Source organism: Physeter macrocephalus, unplaced genomic scaffold (assembly GCF_002837175.3).
Source record: "Physeter macrocephalus isolate SW-GA unplaced genomic scaffold, ASM283717v5 random_27, whole genome shotgun sequence".
Classification (NCBI taxonomy): domain Eukaryota; kingdom Metazoa; phylum Chordata; class Mammalia; order Artiodactyla; family Physeteridae; genus Physeter; species Physeter macrocephalus.
Window position 1 is genome coordinate 103,309 of NW_021145313.1, and position 23,515 is coordinate 126,823.

Here is a 23,515-nt window from a genome sequence, read left to right on the forward strand (position 1 = left end):
TGAGCCTGCGCGTCCGGAGCCTGTGCTCCGCAACGGGAGAGACCACAACAGTGAGAGGCCCGCGTACCGCAAAAAAAACAAAACAAAACAAAAAAAACAAAAAAAAACTTCACAGTGAAGTCATAAAGTACTCCCGAGGTTTAATACCTGCAGATTGCTCCCCCTACAGGATACACCCACATATGCATTTTGACAGAAGACCATATATAAAGCAAAGGAGATTTTTCCTTGTAAATATCCATGAAATCACAAAGAGCAAAAAGGTAGGAAAAACTCCTTCTACTAAGGCCTGCCCGATTTTTATTCCTTGCCCCCAAATCAACCACCTTGGGTGCTCTGACAGCCAATCAGCGCTGTCTGGCACACAGGAGAAAGTAGGGGCACACACACAAAAAAAAAGTTTGTTAGAAAGAAGGGACTAGCCTGGTTCCAAACCACTCCCCTCTCCCAAGAATACAGGAAGTGACAGCTTCTCCACATCTCCGTCCTCCCCCCACCCCCTTCCACCGCAAAGCTCACGCACCCTGCAGCGCTGCCAAGATACCCACGATGCCCGTCCCAGCGCCCAGTTCGATCACTTTCTTGCCTCGGAAATCCACATTCTGACTCTCGAAATAGTTGCACAGGCTTAGAGCCTATGGGAGAAAAGAGAGAAAAGATAAGACTGTAGCGGGGATGGCTCCATATGGGAAAAGCGAGAGTCCGGGGTCTGACCTTCCGCGGACCCTAGCCCAGAGCCGCTCACTCCTCACCGCGTCCCACACATGCGCTGCCACCCCGAGGCGGGAGCCGAAGTTCTCCGTGATGCTCAGCACGTGCCCACAGAAGTAGAACCGGCTCTCCTCCGAGTAAGAGTCGGCGAAGAGTCTGACCTCCCGTGGGAACACGGATTCGGGCTCTGACTCAGGATCTGGGCGGGGGTCCGCCATCTGGCCGTGAGAGTGCCCGGACGCCGGCCAGCGCTCGGATCCCGGATCTGAAGCGGCGTGGGGGTTGAGGACCGCGGGCCGTCTCGGCTGCCCAGTAGCACCGAGCCCCGCCTCCCCGAGTTTGCCCTCCTTCCTCCAGTTTGACTTCCTGGAGGTGGAATGAGGAGCTGCCTCCCTAGCTCCAGTCCCCAGCGCACACACGATGGGACTCACCCCGGACCACGGGGGTCAGACCCGGTCGACTGCTCGGAGAGCGGGAGAAGGGGAGAGGAGGGAGGATTAATTCACCGTAGGAAGCGGGGTCCCTGGACCCCTCTCACCTGCGGGGTGCACGGGGGCCTGCAACCGGGGTGGTAACCCAGACCAAACAGAAGCAGGCTAAGGAAAGAGGCTGGGTGCGGGTCTGGCCTTGCCAGCCCAGGTAAAGACCAGCGGCGCGGAGGCGCCCTCCCGCGCGGCCCCTCTGCGTTCCTCCCTGCCCAGCCCAGCAGAATTCACTCCTGGGGCTTTAAGGGGTGGGCTCTGCTCACTACGTGCCTTCGTGCGTCATTCTCGTGCGCCCTGAGTCTCGGTCTCCACGTGAGTTCGGTGGATAAACTCGGGCTGGGGATCATGGCGGGAACCGAGAGTGGGGACGCCGCTGCAGGAGCCGAGGCCCCTCAGCCTCAGAAGCGCTACTATCGGCAGCGGGCTCACTCCAACCCCATGGCGGACCATACGCTGCGCTAGTAAGTGAGCAGGGCAGGGGCGAGCGGGGGAGGGCGAGGAGGGCAGAATTCTCAGAGTAGCCGGGAAAAGCGATTGTGCTGCGACGGTTGGAGGGTTTAGGGTAGGCTCGGGAGGATCAGCTGGGTGATGTCAGTTTGCGGAGGGTGGGTCGAGGAGATTGGGCAGAGGGCGGAGTTGGCGGGTTGGCGGGTTGGGAGGGGGCGTGGCGTTCTGGCCGAAGGCTGGGTAGGGTTGCACGTCTGGGAAGAGAAAGAAATTGTTATTGAGACTAGAGTAATGGAGGCCGAATGTCGTTTCCATCTTTCAGTTTCATCTGTGGGATTTAAAAAAAAGACAAACTTGGGGGGAGGGATTAATTGGGAGATTAGGATTGACATATACACTACTATATATATAAAGTAGGTAACTAATAAGAACCTGCTGTATAGCACAGGGAACTCTACTCAATACTCTGTAATGACCTATATGGGGAAAGAATCTAAAAAAGAGTGTACATATGTATATGTATAACTGATTCACTTTGCTGTACAGCAGAAACTAACACAACATTGTAAATCAACTATAGTCCAATAAAAATTAATTTTAAAAGAAAACAAACTTATACACAGGCCTGCCCACACCTTACTCCATCCTCTTCCCGCAGAGAACTTCAACAAAGCAAAGTCGCTATGCCTTAGGAAGCCAGTCTCTGGGACAAGGGGAACTCGATCCCCAGAAAGGAAAGCTGCCCAGCCAGAGTCACATCAATCCTGGAAATGGAGACAGGCAGATCAACAATCATGGGCCTCATGATAGGCCTATGATTCACACTGGGAGGTTAAGGGTGGTTTCCATTGTGCTTCCTAGAGGCCAAAGGGCCCGCTCTTACAGAATTTTTGAGAAACCCTCCTCTCATCCATCTCCCCACCCTCACCCATCCACCCACACACACAGTACTGCTTCTGCAATGGTATGACCAACCTTCTCATGTTTCTCACGTCTTCTCTCCAACAGCCCTGTGAAGCCAGAGGACATGGATTGGTCTGAGCTATACCCAGAGTTCTTTGCTCCACTGACTCAAAATCAGAGCCACGATGACCCAAAGGATAAGAAAGAAAAGAGAGCTGAAGCCCAAGTGGAGTTTGCAGACATAGGCTGTGGCTATGGCGGCCTGTTAGGTAACACTCTGGCCCTTTCTCTGGGGCAAGGAGAGGCAACGCCTATGTTCTGCCAACTCAGCAGGTTTGGGGTGGGGGCATAGTTGGCCTTTCCCCTTCGTACCAGACATTGGTGCTGTGACATCAGTGTGGAGAACCTCCACTTTCCCTCCACTCTGGGTCTGTGGCCTTTGCCCTGGAGAAGGGAGGGGGCTGCCTCAAAGCCTCTTAGAAATTGGGTTGTCTTGTCTGGCCCTCCCCCTGGCCCAGTCCCTACGTGAGCCATTTCACCTGCTAGGTGCCGGGTCAGTGAGCTGGTCAGCACAAGCGTCAGAGATTAGTCACTGTGGCCAGTGATCCTGAACTGTCTTTCTCAGGGATTCCACCACCACCCCTCCCCCTTCCCCCTTCCTCACTAGAACTCATTCCTTCTCCATGCTCATATTTTCGAATTTCTCTTGTGTTGTCTGTATTGTCCCAGCCATACGTGCTGGACCGACTTCTCTGTTTTTAGATCTTCCATAGAAATAACAGCATGACAGAGAGGAAGCGCATGGTACTTGGTGGCGGAAAACCATGGTTCAGGTTCTGATTCTACCTGTTCTTAGCTCTGTGACTTCGGGCATTTCCGACCCTCAGTTTTCTCATCTTTGCAATTTACCATGGAATGTAATGAGGATTAAATGAGACAATGTGTGAAAACACTGTGAAGACTTTAAAGCACAGCAAAGATACACGTATCCCCAGGCCCTCCCACTTCCAGTCCTGGTGACTTTTTTGGGGTCTCCCCCAGCCCACTCCTCCAGCACAGAGCCATCCATACAGGTAGCTCTCTTGCCACACTTGTCATTATTGATTTTGGTCATTGCAGATTGAGGCTTCCTTTCCTGCGTTGACTCCTTTGCATATCCTGCAAGTATGAGGTTGATGATTCCATTCCTATTTCTGTGTCCAGTGGAACTGTCACCGCTGTTCCCAGACACGCTGATTCTGGGTTTGGAGATCCGGGTGAAAGTCTCAGATTATGTGCAAGACCGGATTCGGGCCCTACGAGCAGCTCCTGGAGGTGGTTTCCAGAACATCGCCTGTCTCCGTAGCAATGCCATGAAACACCTTCCTAACTTCTTCCGCAAGGGCCAGGTGGGGAGCGGCACCCATGGGTTAGGCTGGTAAGCAGGTGGGGCGTGGAGGCCAGGCTCTCACAACCCTGTTGGTGCACATCTGTCTCACAGCTGACAAAGATGTTCTTCCTCTTCCCTGACCCACATTTCAAGCGGACAAAGCACAAGTGGCGAATCATCAGTCCCACACTGCTGGCAGAATATGCCTACGTGCTGAGAGTTGGGGTGAGTCGAGAGTGGGAGGGAGGATGGGGTCAGGGACCTAATAAGGGACCTTCCACTAAGAATTCAGTGGGGGTGCATTTAGGACTCACCCCCCTCCCCCCCGTGATCCTGCTGCTCAGTTGCATGCAGCCCCCTATCTAGGGTGACTTTGCCTGTGCAGGGGCTGGTATATACCATAACTGATGTGCTGGAGCTACATGACTGGATGTGCACCCATTTTGAAGGGCACCCCCTGTTTGAGCGCGTGCCTCTGGAGGAGCTGGTAAGTAGGGGGCCTAAGGGAAATTGCAAAGATTTCTGGAAAGGTCCTTTCCAGAGTGGTTCTGTATTCTTTGAATCTAGCTTAATGCCAGGAGGATGAGATGGGTGTCTGGGGACCAGGGCAAGGACTTATTGAACCCTTCCTTCTCCCAGAGTGAAGATCCCATTGTGGGACATCTGGGCACCTCGACTGAGGAGGGAAAGAAAGTTCTACGCAATGGAAGAAAGAATTTCCCAGCCATCTTCCGAAGAATACAGGATCCCACCCTCTAGGCAGTGACCCCCAATCCTACTCTTCCTGATCACTGACTTTGCTTTTGCTGACTTTGCCTTTGTTGGACCCCATCTTCCAGGGACTGGAAAGAAGACTGGGCCCTTGGACCTTCCCAGCTGAGCCTGCCAGGGCTGAGCGGCAAACGTCTCTCAAAGAAGTTGAGGAACTGCCCAGGGCTGAACCCTGGAGTTCATGACCACCCCTGACTCCTCTCACCTTCTTACCCTTCCAGTGGCAGCAGAAAACAAAAGCAGCTGACTGGGAAGGTCAAAAGACCTTGGACCAAAAGGAATCTTTGGAAGGGAGTGGAGTCTTGCTCTCCCTTAGCATTCCCTTCTCCTGGGATTTCTCCTTCTCAGCTGGAGTGAAGAACGCAGTTCTCCACTGTCCATCTAAACTGCCTGCTAAGCTCAAATCACCTGCCCACTCGTGTTTACTTTGCAGTTCAGGGGGTAACATGTGTATGTGTGCACATCCCATGCTGCTGTTTCTCAGGACAGGCTAGAGTGTGTATCACTCCTGTCCTCTCCCTGCCTAAGACTTGACCTGGGGAATCTGTGTTCCGTTTATTGTTGCTGTCTCTGGAGATCCTGGGAGGGTGTGGTGGTGGAGACCCTCTCCTTCTTCATGTTGACCTTTGCTTTGATTCCAGAACTTCAGAGCTGACTTGCTGACACAGAGCCTTCCGGGGCCGGGGGGCGCGGGAGTAAGGAGCAGAGAGGTGAACTGGGGAGGATTCTGAGGCTAAAAGTGGAAAGGGGCTGCTGACTAGAAAGCCCCACAAAGGGGACTGAGTCAGCTGGAGAGTCAGAGCACTCGCTTAGCCCTTGCTCTGTCCAGGAGCCCAGATAAATCTCTCAACTTTTCTAATTTGCAAAAAGTTCCTTCATTTCTGCTCCTCAAGCCCCAAATTACCATGGCTGGAAGGACAGGGCTTGTTGACGGAAGAGACCAACCCCCCCTTCCCAAGGAATAAAGATGAAGCCTCCTAGAACCATCTTAACCCATTAACCCACCTGCTGTCTGCCCAGTGTCAGGTACAGGGGGGAGGGGGAGATGTAGCAATGCAGGAAAATTGTGCTCACACACCAAAGGTGCAGCCCGATGAGCCTGCAATCTGAGGACAGCTACAGCTGTGCCTCTTCCCTGCTTCACTTCCCGGAGGAGCTGGAGGATGGGGAATTCCTGAAGATGGGCCCCAGTGGGCCTAGCTCCCTGAGGAAGTGATGGGAATACCAGGGACCCAGCCTGTATCTTGGTCACCTAAGCCTCACCAAATAGCCTTTCCGAGGAAGAGATCTTTAGGCCGCTGGACTAGGGCACCAGCCCAGAAGGAGAAGCCTTCCCTCCCAAGAGGGTCATTGCAACATGAGGTCCAAGGGAGCCTCTGTGGCAGCTCCGGCCCCGCCTCCTCTTCCTGGGTGCTAATCCCCAGCACAGACCACTCAGGAGAGGGGATTGGCTGAGGAGCTTGAAGAGGGGGCGTCGCCACTATCGCGCCCAAGAGTTAAATAGGGGCTGGGGCAAGATGCTCCGCAGAAGCACGCTTTCGCGGGTTCCCCACCCAGACCATGACCCAGACCTTCAAGCTCGCTTCCAGAGTGTTCCATCGCGTCCGCTGCCCTCCTGAGCTGGGCGCCTCACGGGGCTCCAGAGGCTCGGACTCAGCGCCCCGGGGCTTGGCGGACATCCCAGGCCCCTCCGCGCCCGGCTTCCTTGCTGAACTTTTCTGCAAGGGGGGACTGTCACGGCTACACGAGCTTCAGGTAGAGGGCGCCGTTCTCGGGACTGAAACCTGGGGAGGTTGGCTTTAACAACACCCTAGTGCAGAACGTAGGAGGGAGGGCCAGTGAGAACAGATGCCCATGAATTATGGAAAAGACAAGTTGGGACTGGGGTCGGTGGTTCGCCAGGGGCGGAGTCTGTCCCAACACCCAGCAGAGGAGAGCGTTCAGAAAGCGCCTTCTCGCTGTGCAGAATTCTGTAGACTTGGTAGATCCAGGACAAGTGTGCGGGAGGCACGTTTGGCTTAAAGTTAGTGTGCTCCTGTACATTCCGTGGAGGCTCGTCCTGCGATGGACAGTCCACGTGAGGAAACTTTAGGGGTTTCTCCGCGCAGGTGACCAAAGAGAGATCCAGAATGTCAGCTTTGCACCAAGTGCCCCCTCCCCGCCCGCCCCCCCCCCCCGCAGCCCCCCGTTTTGCCAATCACACTCAAACTTCCTAGGGATGGGAAGTGAGGGAAAGAGGAGGAGGGGTTTGCAGCATCAGAGCCTTACACTGCTTGGGAGCAGAAAGCTCCCTCTTTCAAACCCCAAACAACACCCTTGGCGTTGGCACGAGCCGAGGTGGCAGTTGCCGGCCCGGGTCTCTAGTGTCCGCTGCTCCTGTTCTCCCAGGTGCAGGGCGCCGCGCGCTTTGGGCCGGTGTGGTTGGCCAGCTTCGGGACGGTGCGCACTGTGTACGTGGCGACCCCTACTCTCGTCGAGCAGCTGCTACGACAGGAGGGACCCCGGCCCGAACGCTGCAGCTTCTCACCCTGGGCGGAGCACCGCCGCCGCCGCCAGCGGGCTTGCGGACTGCTCACCGCGTGAGTCCTCTGGCCCCAAAGCCCCGACGCCCAGCTGCGTTCCTCTTTTGTGGCCGGTCTGGAGGCAGTCTGGGGATGTGGAGGGAGGTCGGTCGTTTCCCCCAGCCTTCTGGCAAATCGAGTTTCCACCCCAGTCTGTTTCGCCCAAGCTCAGGTAGAGCCCGGCTCTCGCCTCCCTTTCCGCTCTTTTTCCTTTGAAGCCAGGATCCTGGGAACTCACGGAAGGGGCTGAGGCACCAGGATCTAGATGTAAAGTAAGATGCTGTGACTCAGCTTACCCAGGAACCCAGGCCCCTCCGGGGCAGGAAATGAGTAACGAGGAGGGGGAGAGGAGGGGGGATGGAAAGCGGGTGCAGGCAGGGGCAGGTTTCTGTACCCCCAAGGGAACAGACGCAGTCCCCCTCCTGGCCACTCCAGCCCAACACGTTCCTTCTCCAGCGCAACCAGCCCCGTCGGGCCGCCTCTACACACCACCGTCTGCCCTGATGCGCCCCTTCTCCGCACCCCCGCAGGGAAGGCGAAGAATGGCAGAGGCTCCGCAGCCTCCTGGCCCCGCTCCTCCTCCGGCCTCAGGCGGCCGCCCGCTATGCCGGGACCCTGCACGACGTGGTCGGTGACCTTGTGCGGCGACTGCGGCGCCAGCGGGGACTGGGCGCTGGGCCGCCCGCCCTGGTTCGAGACGTGGCAGGAGAGTTTTACAAGTTTGGGCTAGAAGGTGAGTCCCTAGACAGGGGCAAGTGTAGAAGGCACCTGGTCCGGGTCTCCCGGTGCCCTGACAGCGCCCCCTCCCGGCCAGGCATCGCTGCGGTGCTGCTGGGTTCCCGCCTCGGCTGCCTGGAGGCCGAAGTGCCGCCAGACACAGAGACCTTCATCCGCGCGGTGAGATCGGTGTTTGTGTCCACACTGTTGACCATGGCGATGCCCAGTTGGCTGCACCGCCTCGTGCCCGGACCCTGGGGCCGCCTCTGCCGAGACTGGGACCAGATGTTTGCATTTGGTAAGGCACAGAAATGAAGTAGGAGTGGGGGAGCATAGAGCTGTGCAGCGGTAGTGAGGCGTCCCTGTCGCCTGTGCCCACAGCCCAGCAGCACGTGGAGCGGCGAGAGGCCGAGGGAGCCATGAGGAGCCAGGGAAAGTCTGAGGAGGACACGGGATTTGGGGCGCACCTGACCTACTTCCTGTTCCGGGAGGAGTTGCCTGCCCCGTCCATCCTAGGGAATGTGACGGAGCTGCTGCTGGCTGGAGTAGACACGGTGAGGTCCGCCCTCCATGTTGGGAGTCCCACTTCCGCAGCTTAACCTCCTCAATCTCAGGGGCCATTTTCCTGCTGCAGGGGATCCATTATGGTCCTCCAGGCCAGCTTGGCTTAGCACCTCCTGGGTTCCAGACTGCCTCATATTCTGCGCCCTATGCTGGGTCCCCACTCTCAACCCCTCTGACGCTCTCACTTCTCCCCTCAGGTGTCCAACACGCTCTCCTGGGCTCTGTATGAACTCTCTCGGCACCCCGAAGTCCAGATGGCACTCCGTTCTGAGATCACAGCTGCCTTGGGCCCCGGCTCCAGTGCCCACCCCTCAGCCACTGCTCTGTCGCAGCTGCCCCTGCTGAAGGCTGTGGTCAAGGAAGTGCTAAGGTGAGGGGGCAGAAGAGGAGAGCTAGAGAAGATGCTGGGGAAGGGCTGGGGGAAGCAGCTAGCGGATGGGAGCAGGGAGAGAGATCAGAGGAAAATGGTACTTTATGCCTGGCCAAGAATGGGTTTGGAAGTTGGGGGGGGGGCATGAGAGGGAGGCTACAGCCCCCAGCTTCATCTTGTTGTCTCCCTTTTGTGCTCTGCAATCCAGACTGTACCCTGTGGTACCTGGAAATTCCCGTGTCCCAGACAAAGACATTTGTGTGGGTGACTATATTATCCCCAAAAATGTGAGTAGAGCCTATGGGCCCCTTTTGCTAAGCCATCCCTCACTACCTTGGGACTGTTCCTGTTCTCAAATACTCCCAATAAGCCCTTCAAACCCTCTCCTTGGCCTCAGTGCCTCTCTAGGATATAATGGGGCAGTAGAGAAAAGTAGCCCCAGAAAACTTCCACATCACAACCAACCAGAGCCTACCTTCGTCCCGGTCCATAGATCCTGTTCTCTACTTCCCTCCTGGCGTTCCTGGGCCCAAACTGACAAGTTTGTGTTCCTCCCTCACCAGACGCTGGTCACTCTGTGTCACTATGCCACTTCAAGGGATCCCGCCCAGTTCCCAGAGCCAAATTCTTTTCGTCCAGCTCGCTGGCTAGGGGATGGTCCAGCCTCCCACCCATTTGCATCTCTCCCCTTTGGCTTTGGCAAGCGCAGCTGCATGGGGAGACGCCTGGCAGAGCTTGAGCTGCAAATGGCTTTGGCCCAGGTGAGTGATCTAGATCTTCGACCCTCCCCAGACCGGAGCTCTAAAGCCATGAGCTCTTCTCCTGATAGGCATAGGAAAATATATAAGACTTGGGAGACCTAATCCTCTGAAATATGTCAATCCCATCATAGGCCTGGAGGGTGAGTGAGGGTATTTGGACTATCTTTTTCCCTACCATAATCTCTTACCGTCATTAACTAAGACATCCCCTACCCGCCACAGGTGCCATTCCAACACTGACCATCCTAACACTAATAATGCCCATTACCGATCAGGCCCACCATTGTAGACCCCTCCCGTAGTGCTAGCCTTCCTCCTCCCTTTCCAGATCTTGATCCACTTTGAGGTGCAGCCTGAGCCAGGTGCTGCCCCAGTCAGACCCATGACCCGGACTGTCCTGGTACCTGAGAGAAGCATCAACCTACAGTTTGTCGACAGATAGTCCTGTGGAAGCACACTGTCATCATTACCATTTCTCTCATCATAGGGGTTTATCAGGCACAAGACCAAGATATGTGTATTGCCCTGTGGCCTATCTGACCAAACTGGTTAGAAAGACCATAGCAAAGTGCTTGAAGCAGCCCTGATCGAGGTGTGAAATATGCACTTGGCCTGACCCAGCAAGCCCTGAGAAAACCATGGTCCATTTGCCTGCTTAGCCCTTAGTCAAATCATATGCATCCTTCAAGAGCCAACGCTGGTTTTAACTAATAATGCTGGGTGGCCTGAGGAAGAATTCGACCACTGGCCTTTTGGGGCTTCACAGTATTCACTCTTGCTGCTGGCTAAGCACTTATCATGGCATGTGTTAAGCAATTGTGCATCTGGTCTGCACCTGGTTGATCCTCTCTCCTTGCATGTGAGCTCTTTGAGAGGAAGGATGAGGTCTTATTCTGTCTTTATACACCCTGCCAGGGCCTATCCCTGACTGGGTGACACCATATCGATTCTGATTGTATTTGGGCAATGTGGCAGAAGGGATAAGCAGCTTACCAGGCTCTGTCTACCCTGCTCCTTCCTCATCTTGCCCCTAGGAAGGTGAGTCTATCCTCACCTGGTGTTTGATTTTTAAAAAACTCTCCTTGGCTCTCTGGTCACTATTAGGTTTGGCTTGTCCCACCACTTAGGTCACAGCCAGAGATATCTTTGGACCTGTCCCTGCCCAAGCCTGCCTTTTATATATTGAAGTTTTTAAATATTCAGTTTTTAAATTAAAAAAAAATTTGAATGTTCCTTCCTTGACTTTTGACTGACTTATTTTCCACTCTCACTTCCTATAAGACCTGGAGGCCAGAACATCATACAAATCCTCCACTTTGGTTTCTCAGGTCCTGGGAGTGACCCCATAACAGTGGGAGGTCTAGACACCTGAGAGAATGGTTTGCATCACAAACCCAGACACATTTCTTTTCTTTTTTTTTAAATTAATGAAGATAGTTTTAATAATTACGGCCATCACAGATTGAGGCAGTGATTTAAATTACAGAACTGTGGTCTAAGTAATTTAGCAATTTTCTTTAATTTTTTACTTTCTTAACTTAATCTTAAAGACTAACCACAGAACTTACTATTCACTTGGGATTCTACATTTAATTATCCCCAAAATATAGAGATCATTGAGGACAAGATTTTATAAAAATTTGGGGGACTATCACAGGTACATAAAGAGAACTAATTATTAAATTATTCTTTATGTTTGGTCAGTTTTGCCAGACACATTTCTATCTGTAGTGGGAACAGCCAAGTCTGGCTCCCTGTAAGAGATTAAGGGGATGGTGGTGAAAAGTAGCTTCAAGGGCTAGGCTGTTAAAAGGGTGGATAGGGACTTGCTGAGATGGCCAGAGACGGCTGACTCTTTGGTAGAAGAGTGCTTTTGGAACCTGGAGTGCCAGGACCAAAGGACACCCTAGCATGGATACTCTGTCCTCTCTGGAGAAGTTGCTCCAAGGCAATTTCCTTCAGAGAAAGACAGGGATACAGACAGAGAAGTGAAGTCAGACAGACAGGATGAAAGCCAAGTGTGGAGGTGGCCAGAATCCCTAGGGCACCAAGGCAGGAGAAGAGGGGTGGGCAGCAAGAACCTCTGTTTCCCTGAGTCAGCATTCTCTGCCCCCCCAGAGGCTGGGCTCCGTTCTCCCCTTGTGACGTATATAGATTAACTCATCTTCCATCCCAGTGCCTCTCTCAGCACATTCCCTGCAGCTCCTTCTGTAGCCTAGCTTACCCTCCCCGTGTCAGGACTTGTTCCCCTTCCTCCTGCTCCCCTCCATTCCAATTAGCAGATGGAGACAGAGATTTCACTTCACACTTCTCCCTCCTCTCACCACCTCAGCCCCTGCCCTAGACATGGCTCCCTGACTGCAGAAACTCCGTCAGCCACTGGCCTTCTGGGAGGTATCTATTTATGTAAGACCTACAGAGGGGCAGGGTATACCCAAGGCCCTGTGCAGAGACCAAGGTTTGTGTGCTCTTATTGCCCCTCCTCTCAGCTCCTTCTCTACTGGGTTCTCAGTCTCCACCCCCATTCCCTATCACTAAGCTCAACTTGAACCTAAGTGACCTGATTTTTAGCAGTTTTGAGCTTGGAGGGGAAGTACCGCCCAGCTTCCTCTCAGACCCTTTCCCCTGGAATCATTGGGGAAGATTTTGCACACCCACACTCCTCATGGGAAAATAGGACGGCTCACTTGAGGAGGGCAGCAGTTCTTACGACCCTTCTCCTGGACAAGAATCTCTTAAAGGTGGAAAAAGGAAAGGACAGAGGACCCTACAGATCGCTGGTCCCAACTTCCATACCAAGACCTCCAATGGTCCTGAAGCGGAGGGGAACATACTGTCTCACCGGGCCTTCTTTTAGGACACAGGGTGGAAACAGAGGCAGTGTGTTTGTGTGTAAGCATGCCTATGCTGTTGGGCATGTCTGAGCCTCCATGTGCGGCCATTGTGGGGGGACAGCCCAGGCTTGGCACAAGCCTCAACTGTGTGTGTCATAGCTACCTAAGCCCTGTCTGCCAGGATAAGAGCTAAGAGTCACTTGGATTTACTGTCTCCCTTTTGGTCTCCACCAGCTATTCTGTGAAAGGCAAATCAGTGAAGTCTGGCCCTTCTGTCTCCCCAGGTGGGGAATGTGGAAGGTTATCTCTCTGGGAAATGATATCCCACTGGAAAAATGGGAGGCTCAGCCTCAGTCCTCTCTCCACTTTGATCCCCTCCAAGGTTGAAGGTGATGCACTTCAACACTTCCAGTAACTCAAACCCAAGTACAGCTTTGGTTCCTATATTCCCAGGCGAGTCTGGGTGCCAGCACCGTGGACAGCGACCAAGACCCCCTTTTGGAGAGGGATGGAGAAGACCATTTCCTGGGCAAGGATATGTGACCTTTAATAGAGAAGCACTGTCCCCAAAACATCTCCAGGGAGAAGGCAGAACAGAATCTTCCCTGAGAGAAGGACCAATAATAGGAAAGGCCTCTGGATCTGACTTAAGCAATGTTATGAAGTAATTATTTTAATTGCTGATGAATACTTCACGTAAAAGACATCATTCATATAATACACAGCCCCAAGGCCTCAAGAGAAAGGGACCAGGCTTTAGGCTGACAATTAACCAGTCCTTCCCAAACCTTTTCTCTATAAACAACAGCCCTCTATGCTGCTGCCTCCAAGCACAAGATCTTCCAGTTCATATCACTAGCTGGCGCACAGCAGGATCGGACCTGTGACCCTGAATTGCCATAGCAGTAGCTTAAACTGGGGTTGGAGACTCATAACTCCGGGAAATTCTGTCTGTCTCACTCCAAACGAGCCCAGATTCACTTCATACCACTTCTCTGGGTGAGCACATTACCTGGTAGGGATTAATAGAACCCACAAGATCCCCAGAACTAGAAGGATTGCTCCAGCCTTCCCCATTCCCCAGTGTTTGGGGGGCTGGAGGAGCTCTCATTCTTGCAGATAACCACTATCCTTCACACGTGCAGTGTCTATTTCCCCTCATATTTTCCATATCTATTATAACACTTAACACAAATTTCCAAGGCTCTGCGCAACTCCAGATGAAAAACATTTTTGGAATTTGTTAACCAGCTATTATTTGAAATAAATGGACCATCAACTAGTCTAGAGATCTTTTTATGCCATCACTGATTTTCTTTGCAATGGCATTCAACCTATCCCTCATTTATCCTCAGTCCAACCCTATGAGGTAGACAGGAAAACCACGGTGGAGAGATTTTTTTTCTAAATCACACAACACGCAGGTGTCAGGTCCACCCCTTAGATACTTCTGAGCACTGCCACCTAGCAGCCAATGTGAATTATTCACCACCAAGTGGGAGTTACACCTCCAACTCAGAATCCACTGCTACATTTGGGATTTGCAGCCTCTGCAGAGAAACCTGCCCACACCTCCCAACCCTCCAGAAAAGCCCCAGATGAGAAAGGAGTCTCCACGTGCATATAAATGATTCTTTATGCCCTCCCCCCATGCAATGGTGGGTGGAGCAGGGGGAAGTACCCCCACCCTCATGCAGGGAATGGGAGGTCAATGTATACTAGTCTTATTGCCAGCTGCCCTGTGGCCATGGGGTGGGGATTGGGGGGGTCTACAGCCCCTTTCTTCTGGCATTGGTCCCCCTTCACCAAGTCACCATAGTGGAGCTGGGGGGCTGGAGGCCCTAGGAGCTGAGGTAAGGACGGTTCTCTAGGGAAGAAAAGATGCTCTCCCCACCTGCCCACTGGCTGCCGCAAGACGAGTGTGAGCAGCTGTCAGTGGGGGCTGGAATGTCATCCAGGCGTCTCTACCCAGTGGGCAGTAGAGGCCAGACAATGTCTCCAGCTTGAGGCTGCCCGCAGAGATCCTCAGTGGTGGGGCAGTGTGCCCCAAACACCTTGTCCAGGTGGTACCTCCAGCAGCCATGACAGCTTATCTCTGGCTGATGCATTGATTCAAGATCCCCACTCCTGGAGTTTAGTTCAGACTGTGGTGACCCTCATGACAACCTCGCGGCCAGAATGGGAACTGGAACGGGGATCTGGTGGCCGCAGCTGTCCAAGTAGATGCAGGATTGTGTAACCACAGCGCTGAGGCAAGAGCGTCCGCATGCGCTGGGCGGCCAGGGGGCGGCTGGTGGCCCCAGCGGGGGGGCCCGTCCGTGAGGTCCTGGGGCCCGGCTTCCCTGCCGTCCCTCCCCCTGCATCTCCTCCTATGTCCTTGGTCTTGTCGTAATTCAGGACCTTCCACTGCTGGTTTACTGCCTGCCAGCGCTTGAAGATACGGTAGACAGAGGAGCCTTCATGGACGATGAGGCCTGAGCAAGAGGATAAGAAATCCAGCGTCAACTGCTGCCCAGACCTAGGCCAGAGGTACTTAAGCAAGCATTTCTCCAGGGGGAGGAGACAGGGTTTGCAAAGGGCCTGGAGAAGCAGGGAAGGGAGATAGCCCTAAAGGCCCCCAATGGTAGAAAATGTGGCCATGAAACTGAGGGAATGGGCAGGGAAAATTAAGTGTGTGAGTTGGAGGAAGATGATGAGCAGGTGAGAGAGAGAGAGGTATCCTCACCTATGCAGACGACATCCATGAAGCCGTACATGCCGTAGCAGATCTGAAAGAGCAGATCTTGCCGTTGCCACTTGGCTGAAGGGCTGAGTGAGGACCAGATGAGCCAGGAGATGCTGGCGACAAGGAAGAGTGAGCCCAGAACTATGGCTGCAATCTGGACCTTCTCAATGACCGTCAGGGAGATGGCCTGCCACTGTGTGGGAGAAAAGGCTCCAAAAAGTCACAGAAAGAGACAGAGGGCCAGATTAGGGTGGCCCTGAATAGAAGGATGCGCCAGGAGCCTTCCTGAAACCCTTCAGGCAGGATTAACAATCTGCTTCTCTGTGCCTTGATCACATCTAGAATGTGGCATCTCTCACATTGTTTGAGACCATTTTCTGTCTTATTTTAAAAAGGCATGATCGGCCAGGTGCTCTGAAGCCAGACCATCTAGGTTTGAATTCCAAATCTTTACTCCATTACTTACTGGCTGAGTAACATAACTATTAGGATTATTATGAAGATTAAAAGAGTTAATACACACCAAGAACTTGACATATAGAAAACTCTACATGTTTGCTACCAGCAGTAGCAGCAGCACTACCATCTTTTCCTCTTTTGTTATCCCAGGGCCTGGAACACAGGTGGCGCCCAATAAATGTCTTTGTGAGTAAACGAAGGAAGGGAGGATTTACAGACAGACACTAAATTATGGCAATGGTAGGGAGGGTGACTTTGAAAGCAAGAGTAAATGGATAAATAGGCTCCCTGGAGGGTCCCTGGTTCTAATTGCTGAAAGGCCCTTGCCCCAGTCTCAGAGTTCTCCCCTTGCACCTCACCTGCAAGGGATTCTTGGTGCTGATCGCCAGGACCTGGTACTTGAAGTAGCAGAGCTCACAGCTCCAGGAGCCCCGCTCGCTGATCCAGCGGATGAGGCAGGGCTGGTGCGTGCAGCGCACGGAGCCGTCGCAGCGGCAGGGGCTCAGGAGCTCCCCCTGGAGGAAGAGTGAGGAGGGTTCCTGTCAGCTATCGCCACCCGACCCCAGTCCTCTCCACTACAGGAGAGGAAAACCTCCTCTCCAGGTCAGTCAGTCTCCCACCTTAAAAAAAAAAAAAAAAAAAAAAAAAATCAGGCTTTTCGCCCAAAACAGGGCAAGAAGCTAAGGCTGCAGTCTAAAAGAAAAAAAATTAGAGCTCAAGGTAAACTTCCCTGGCCCAATAGAAGAGACATGGAAAGGGACTGGGGGGGCAGGGGACGGTTGGCCGGTGAATACTGGGTCTTCTCTGTTTCCAGAGTTTGAGGAGGGTGCTCTTTAAGGGTTCCCAAATGGAAGGCTACCACTTAGGATCTGGAGAGACAGGAGGGCAGGGTCAGAGCTTCTGAGCCATGCCTTCCTAACCCACTCCCCATCACTGTAAAGTATTTCACAGATGTGGTGCAGACTGGGATAGGTTACAGTCCTCAGTTTCCACGTATCAAAAAGGGGGAAATCCTAAGGGTGTGAGTGGAGGGTGTTCCGCTTTAATCAGAGTAACTTCTCACGACATAGAGACCCCCCCCCCGATACTATCCCGGGACAACTTTGTCCATAACATTTAAACAGAGGATATTCTTTGGAATGAGAAGGAAAGTTGTGGAATGGGAAGTGAAGAAAAGTGCCCCGCGTAGAGAACTACTGAGGAAGGCAAGGGCTCCGGCTGGGCCTCTCCCTTCAAGAAGCATTCTCCTCTCTGCCCACCTCCCAGAGGACAGGCCCTCTCAGCCTACAGAGACCCTGGGGTGAGAGAAGTGGGCGAGAAAGGGTGTCTCGGTTAAGGGGAGAGATTTTGAGCCCTCCCAGAAGAAAGCCCCACCCCTTCCTGGGGATCCCTGATCCCCCTCCACGCCAAATCTGCGCTCCCGGAGTCTCTGGTCAAGCCCCCCAACCTCACTCCATTTCCACGCCGGACGCTGGGTCCCGCCCAGCTTCCTCAGGCCCCGCCCCCTGTTCCCGGTCTCCCCGGGCGCCCCAGGTGCGCGCCCCACCCCTCCCCGCCCCGCCGGATGCCCGGGCCTTACCTGCTCCGGGCCCTGGAAGCAGATTCGGCACTGGGGGGTTCGGAGCCCGCTGTCCAGGCTGCTGCTGAGCGACAGGGCGTCCAGCGCGCCCGGGGGCGGCGGCGGCGGCGCGGGCGGCGGCGGGGGTCCAGCCCGCGGCTCCTTGTCGCCGGCCAGGCCCCGGGCCCTCGGCTGGGACCCGTAGTACTCCTCTTCGTCTCCGTCGCCGTCCCGGGTCGAGCAGCCGGCGAAGGGCGCCCAGCCGCAGCCGCCTCCCCCGCCCCCCCGGGGCTGCGGCTCGGCCCGGGGCCGCCCCCCGCCCGTCAGCACCAGCAGCTTCAGCTCGTTCAAGAACATGCGGAGCCGAGACTTGAGCATCGTCCGGGCGCCGGGGGGCGGGGGGCGGCGTGCAAGGGGGACTCTCGGGTGGCTGGGGGAAGGGAGAGGACAAGGCCGGGAAGGGGGCGCGCGCTGGAGAGCCGAGCCCGGCCGGGGTCTTCGGGGCCTGCGAGAGCCGTTCACTGCTGCCACAGCCGGGGTTGCGGGGGTTGCGGGGCCGAGAGGGCTGGCGGCCCGGGGGCGGCGGGGCGGGCAGCCATGGCCAGGGCAGTGAGCGGGGAGGGGTGCTCAGGGTGTCGCGCCCCGCGGGTCCGGGTCCGGGGCGGGCCGGGCTCCCGGGGTTACGCGCCCCGGTCCTCCTGCGGCGGGGCCGCCCCCCATCGCCGTCCTCCTGGCCCCAGTCCCGCTCCGGCTCGCGGCTCCGGCTCGGCCCGTGCGCTCGGCGGTGGCAAATGGCGGCTCCTTCCGGCGGCGGCGGCGGCGGAGACCCCCCCGGAGCGGCGGGCGGGCGGGGCGGGAGCCGGGGAGCCGGTGAGGGATGGAGGGAGGGGCGGGGCGGGGAAGGGGAGAGGAGGAGAAGTGGCCGCGGCTGCGCATCCCCGCCCTGCCCCGCACGAGCAGGTGTCCCCAGAGGCGGGGGCGCGTGTGCGAGCCCGGGGGAGGGTGGAGGGAGGGGAGTGGCCAAAGAAAGGGGGTGTGCGCACGGGTAGAATAGGTGTGTGAATAGGGGTGTGTGTTGGGGGGCGTGAGCGGGTGAGGATGGAAGGTGAGTGGTCAAAGACGCAGGTGCACCAGGGAGGGAGAGGCTTGTGCAAAATGGGAGTGTGTAAAGAAAGCAAGCTATGCAACTGTCAGAGGTGAGTGAGCAAGAGATGGACTGAAGCAATAAACACTTTTACACAAAAGACTGAAAAGTGTGCACGGTGTGTGACTATGGAAAAGAGATGAGTGTGTAAGGGATCGAATTGGATTGTATGAGAAACAGAAGTGTGTAACTGTAATGTGTGAGGGAGGTGAGTGAGCAAGGGAGACTGGAGTGCTAAAGGGATGAGTGTCTTTCCTGGTATTCTCCTGACCCACCACCACTGCAACTGAAGTGAACAATACGTAACACACACACATGCTTAGCTCTTTGCTTTTATGGGGGTCTTGACCCTGAGAACCAGTTGTACCCCCTCATCACATTACTTCTGCCTTACACTTACATCCTCCCTCTCCTCTCCTTTTCAGTGCTTAGAGAAAAGGAATTCCAGGGGAGCTCACTAGGTCAAACACAATGGAAAAAACTAATTAGTAAAAGAGTAATTAATAGGAGAAGGGAGGGTATGTAATCAGGGACAGTCAAACTAAGGATCCTCAATAGAAAGTGATTAAGGAGAGTAATGCTCTTATGAAGCATTCAAATATTTTGGATGGTGGATGAATGAATCAGAAAAAGGGGCTGGAACCTAAGTCAACATAGAGGATGACTTCTATTTGAAAAACAGTGAGTGGAGGGTGAGGCTAAAATGGACCCTGCTGGTGTAGGATGGAAGTTTGACACACTCAGAGACACTTAGCCTTCCAGAAGGTTTACAAACCAACAAATGCTAGCAAAATAGCCAATGAAACAAACTCCTCACAAGCCCCTTAGCCAGTTAGGACCTTGAGATTTTTCTTACTAGTGTCCCAGTTGCCTTTGCCAGCAAGGGCCCAGAACTACAACCAGCAGAATGCCAAGAGGGGGAATCTATACTGACATGTCTTCCATTTTGCCCTGGAGCATGGTTTATATTAATCTCAAGCCTGAACTCTTACATCCTCAGGCAGATGGTTAAGGAGAACAGAAGTTAGGGCACAAGGAGAGCAAATAGAGTAATAGAATGGTTTCAGATTTTAGACAGTTTATCATTAATGAGACACTGATTCCTTCCTTCCCTTATTCCCATTCCCCCAAAGGGTTGGGAGATAAAGAAGTTGGAGCCAGTAAGACAAGGGAAGTCCGAGAAACTTGCCTGTTGTCTACCTAGATGTCTGTGAACAGAGGCTATTTGGGAAAAGTCTGTTCTGAGGAGGGGCAAGGGCTAAGAAAGCTGCAGAAAAGAACCTTAAAGGTCAAGTATTCCTGTTTCCGGCTCATCAATAACTTCTCTGCCAGAAGGTATCTGGTCTCTGCCTTAACACTCCCAGGAAGAGGTGAAAGTTGGGAAGACGGAATGGCATTACCTTGCCACTCTTCCTGTTGGATTACTGTATTAATCTGCCTTCCATCAGTCCTGTAATCCTAGTTTTGCCCTCATATGGGTGCTGTCTACTCCCTATTTTATATGACCACATATAAAATATGTGGCTATATCTTTACAGATAGCCTTATCACTAGTTTAAAGGACATAAACAAAACCCCCACATAAATACAGGAAGCAAGCACTCAGTAAAAATTTGTTGAATGAGTGAAACAAAGACACAAATGAGAATATGTTTTTCCGATAGCGGTGGAGCAGAAAGACGACAGCACCACCTCCCGTCCCCCGACCCACCTCCCCGCAAGGAGAGAGAGTGAGAGACGGGTAGTGAGACTGGAGATGCACTCAGGCTCGGCTTCCAGCCCAGTGTTGGGAATCCTGGGTGGCCCAGGTTGCCATGGCATCGCGTTGGACTCCACCCTCTCTCTTCTCCCGCCCCACCCCCGAGCCAGAGTTACGGCGGCCAGTCACGTGCCCTGCTGCGTAACCACACCTCTGCCTCTCCAAGCAATGTCAAGCGGTCACGTGTGATAGCAACAGATCACGTGGTTGCCATCGCCCCTCCGCCCCTTTCCCCTCCCCGCCCCCTTCCCGTTCAAAGCTGCTCCCGGCTGCCCCTCTGCGCCTGAGTAGTATGGTCACGTGCTCCGAACGTCCGGCGTTCGCCCCGCCCCCTCGATTTCCGCGCGCCTCTTTGGCAGCTGGTCACATGGTGAGGGTGGGGGTAAAGGGGGCCGCTCTAGCCTGCGGCCTGTGTCTATGGTCGGGCCCGTAGCGTCCAGCTGCCCCGGACCGAGCTCGAGTGTATGGCGCCGCAGGAACCGGCTCCGGGGCCCCGATAACGGGCCGCCCCCGCAGCTCCAGACACGGGGTGAGGTAAGTGTAGCCCTTTCCAGGAATGGGGACCATACTCGCCCTCCGCGGCTTCCTACGCGAGTTGGTTATGGAAGGGTCGCTCGAGGGCGGGAAGTGGGGCAGGGTGTGATATGTTCCTTTGTGGCCGTAGGAAGGTGCAATTTCAGGGACTGGGTGTAGGGTCTTCGATGTAGGGAGTGTGTCGTGTGGCATTTCCCTTGTGCGGGGTTCGATCGCCCCAAAGGAAAATGCATTTTTTTATTCTAGGAGCTCACGCGGCTGGAGGGGTTGGGGTTAGGGTCATTGTGTTACCTGGGAGTCGGCATCATGGAAGTTTGGGAAAGGGACGGGATGCTGTTGGTGTTGTCTTTGTGATGTCTTTTGTGGGAGTCACTTTGTTGCTGCAGGCTCATACCATCCGAACTGTGGAAGGAATTTCGGTGGTAGGAGTCTCTGTGATTGTAGGGTCTCCTCTGGTCTGAGAATGGCTACCCCTCGATATGAGCCAGTGGCTGAGATTGGTGTTGGTGCCTATGGGACGGTGTATAAGGCCCGTGATCCCCACAGTGGCCACTTTGTGGCCCTCAAGAGCGTAAGAGTCCCCAATGGAGGAGGTGCTGGAGGGGGCCTGCCCATCAGCACAGTCCGTGAGGTGGCTTTACTGCGGCGGCTGGAGGCTTTTGAGCATCCCAATGTTGTGCGGTGAGAAGATGGAGGGTTGGGAGTGGGTAGTAAAAGGGAAAAGACAACCTAACCTATAGGTGTGGAGTGGTGGTCAGGAGAGAAGTGGGGACCCTGAGGGAATAGAGGAGGCCATGTTGGGTCAAAGATGATTGCTCAGTGAGTTACCATTTGTTCCGGCCAGGCTGATGGACGTCTGTGCCACAGCCCGAACTGACCGGGAAACCAAAGTGACCCTGGTGTTTGAGCATGTGGACCAAGACCTAAGGACATATCTGGACAAGGCACCCCCGCCAGGCTTGCCAGTGGAGACCATCAAGGTAAGGTGGGCAGACACTGAGAGGTAGATTGGGACCTTTGTAGTAGCATCTGTTGTGATTTCAGGTATGGTGCCTAGTTCCCAGTTTCTCTGTACCACCCCCTTCCAAACCAGGATCTGATGCGCCAGTTTCTAAGAGGCCTAGATTTCCTTCATGCCAACTGCATCGTTCATCGGGATCTGAAGCCAGAGAACATTCTGGTGACAAGTGGTGGGACAGTCAAGCTGGCCGACTTTGGCCTGGCCAGAATCTACAGCTACCAGATGGCGCTTACACCTGTGGTCAGTAGAATGATGGTAGCCAAAATGGGTTCTGGCTGGGGGAGGAGAGTGATTGCCCATAGCAGTTGAGAAGGCATGTGTTTTTCACATCCTTGATTTTAGTGAAGCAGTTGTGCTTCAGGGTAATGCGTAGGACCCTCATCCACTCTTCTTATTCCCGTTAGGTGGTTACACTCTGGTACCGTGCTCCAGAAGTTCTTTTGCAGTCTACATATGCAACACCTGTGGACATGTGGAGTGTTGGCTGTATCTTTGCAGAGATGTTTCGTCGAAAGTATGGGGCCCAAGTATCCTGAACATCTTGAAATTCCCAAATCTCATATTCATAAACCACATCCAACCCTGCCCACTCTTCCACTTGAATTCTACTGGCCACCTTGTCCATAACCAGCAGCTCTGAAATGTCGTGGAATTAGGAATTTCGTAACCCTTTATTCTCCTTACCCTGTGTTTTGAGCCACTAAGCAGTAGTCATTCTACTACCATATCTTTGAAAGTGACTGCTACCTAAATGAATGTCTCTTTTCACCTTAGGCCTCTCTTCTGTGGAAACTCTGAAGCTGACCAGTTAGGCAAAATCTTTGAGTAAGTGACCTGCAGAGGGGAAGAGTTTTCCATTCTGAGTCCTTCTGTTTCTGCTGAGCCCTGAAGGGCAACTGGCTCTGCCTCTGGAGATGGGGGCTGGAGAAGGGCCCTCCTGACCAGAATTCTCCTGTTCCCCATAGCCTGATCGGACTGCCCCCAGAGGATGACTGGCCCCGAGATGTGTCTCTACCCCGAGGAGCCTTTTCCCCCAGAGGGCCCCGCCCCGTGCAGTCGGTGGTACCTGAGATGGAAGAGTCTGGAGCACAGCTGCTGCTGGTACTGGGCTTGGGCTTGGGCATGGGGTGAGACTGGGGTGGAAAATGGAGCAGGGTAAAAGGGACCCAAATACATTGTGGTTACTGAGACTTGTTGGTGGATGGGCTAGTTTTTATTGCTGCTTTGAATGGCTGTCCACAAAGAGGGATATAGAAAATAGCCCATCCCAGGTATTGTTGGGGGTGAGCAGAAGTCTTTTTTCATGGTTTTCTGACCTTTGCCTCCCTTCTCAGGAGATGCTGACTTTTAACCCACACAAGAGAATCTCTGCCTTCCGAGCCCTGCAGCACTCTTATCTACATAAGGCAGAAGGTAACCCAGAGTGAGCCATGGAATGGTTGCAACAGAACCAAGAGAAGAGAAGCCAACATTTCCCTTCCTTTGAACATTTGAGTGGAGAGCCCCCCACTAAGAAGGTGACCTCTGCCTTCATCTCTGAGGCTATGGAGATGACTCCAACTTTTTATAGAGAATATTTTGCCGCCTTAATGACATTCCCCTCCCACCCCTCCTTTTGAGGCTTATCCTTCTCTTGCCCCCTCTGTGTCCTTACACCAAGGGGTATGTCCCTTGTTCTTCCCCTTCCCTATACATTGATATTGGGATCCTTTTTTATACAGGAAAAACAACAAAACAAAGAAATCTGGTCTTTTTTTTTTTAATGTTTCTTTCTCTGGTTGGCTTTGCCGTTTGGGGATTTGAAAAAAACCATTTGGAAGAT

The 23,515-nt window shown here is 53.9% G+C and overlaps 5 protein-coding genes across 7 annotated transcripts in view; 3 read left to right on the forward strand and 2 right to left on the reverse strand.

Moving 5' to 3' along the window:
* The window catches only part of EEF1AKMT3 (EEF1A lysine methyltransferase 3), a 7,713-nt gene extending 6,557 nt beyond the window's left edge, over positions 1 to 1,156 (reverse strand). The window contains exons 1-2 of the mRNA XM_007115977.4: positions 753 to 1,156; positions 524 to 635 (exon numbers count right to left, since the gene is read on the reverse strand). Of these exons, the coding sequence (XP_007116039.1) occupies positions 524 to 635; positions 753 to 929 (289 nt within the window). The 5' untranslated portion in view covers positions 930 to 1,156. The remainder of the gene's footprint in view (positions 1 to 523; positions 636 to 752) is intronic.
* A 68-nt stretch (positions 1,157 to 1,224) lies between these two features.
* METTL1 (methyltransferase 1, tRNA methylguanosine) lies at positions 1,225 to 5,686 on the forward strand. 2 transcript variants are annotated; one of them, XM_007115976.4, is made up of 6 exons: positions 1,226 to 1,657; positions 2,652 to 2,815; positions 3,750 to 3,934; positions 4,027 to 4,140; positions 4,301 to 4,402; positions 4,555 to 5,686. In XM_007115976.4, exons 1-6 carry the CDS (start codon positions 1,542 to 1,544, stop codon positions 4,672 to 4,674), a joined length of 801 nt encoding a protein of 266 aa, XP_007116038.2. In that variant the 5' UTR covers positions 1,226 to 1,541; the 3' UTR covers positions 4,675 to 5,686. The 2 variants fall into 2 exon arrangements, with proteins under 2 accessions (XP_028339201.1, XP_007116038.2); XM_028483400.2 differs by lacking the exon at positions 4,301 to 4,402 and having other exon boundaries at positions 1,225 to 1,657.
* A 104-nt stretch (positions 5,687 to 5,790) lies between these two features.
* CYP27B1 (cytochrome P450 family 27 subfamily B member 1) lies at positions 5,791 to 10,825 on the forward strand. The gene is made up of 9 exons (XM_055082162.1): positions 5,791 to 6,441; positions 7,075 to 7,265; positions 7,778 to 7,980; positions 8,062 to 8,262; positions 8,346 to 8,518; positions 8,726 to 8,898; positions 9,107 to 9,185; positions 9,462 to 9,659; positions 9,988 to 10,825. The coding sequence occupies exons 1-9, from the start codon at positions 6,247 to 6,249 to the stop codon at positions 10,099 to 10,101; spliced, it is 1,527 nt and encodes a 508-aa protein (XP_054938137.1). The 5' UTR covers positions 5,791 to 6,246; the 3' UTR covers positions 10,102 to 10,825.
* Positions 10,826 to 13,136: 2,311 nt separating this feature from the next.
* MARCHF9 (membrane associated ring-CH-type finger 9) lies at positions 13,137 to 18,028 on the reverse strand. Its single transcript, XM_028483409.2, has 4 exons — positions 17,257 to 18,028; positions 16,037 to 16,192; positions 15,219 to 15,411; positions 13,137 to 14,967 (listed from the first exon to the last, which is right to left on the reverse strand). Exons 1-4 carry the CDS (start codon positions 17,611 to 17,613, stop codon positions 14,633 to 14,635), a joined length of 1,041 nt encoding a protein of 346 aa, XP_028339210.1. The 5' UTR covers positions 17,614 to 18,028; the 3' UTR covers positions 13,137 to 14,632.
* A 2,397-nt stretch (positions 18,029 to 20,425) lies between these two features.
* On the forward strand, positions 20,426 to 23,451 carry CDK4 (cyclin dependent kinase 4). Of its 2 annotated transcripts, XM_007115982.2 has the most exons (8): positions 20,426 to 20,672; positions 21,117 to 21,353; positions 21,517 to 21,652; positions 21,766 to 21,933; positions 22,098 to 22,207; positions 22,468 to 22,518; positions 22,659 to 22,794; positions 23,028 to 23,451. In XM_007115982.2, the coding sequence occupies exons 2-8, from the start codon at positions 21,136 to 21,138 to the stop codon at positions 23,118 to 23,120; spliced, it is 912 nt and encodes a 303-aa protein (XP_007116044.1). In that variant the 5' UTR covers positions 20,426 to 20,672; positions 21,117 to 21,135; the 3' UTR covers positions 23,121 to 23,451. The 2 variants fall into 2 exon arrangements, with proteins under 2 accessions (XP_007116044.1, XP_028339202.1); XM_028483401.2 differs by lacking the exon at positions 21,117 to 21,353 and having other exon boundaries at positions 20,502 to 20,672.
* The last annotated feature ends 64 nt before the right edge of the window (positions 23,452 to 23,515 follow it).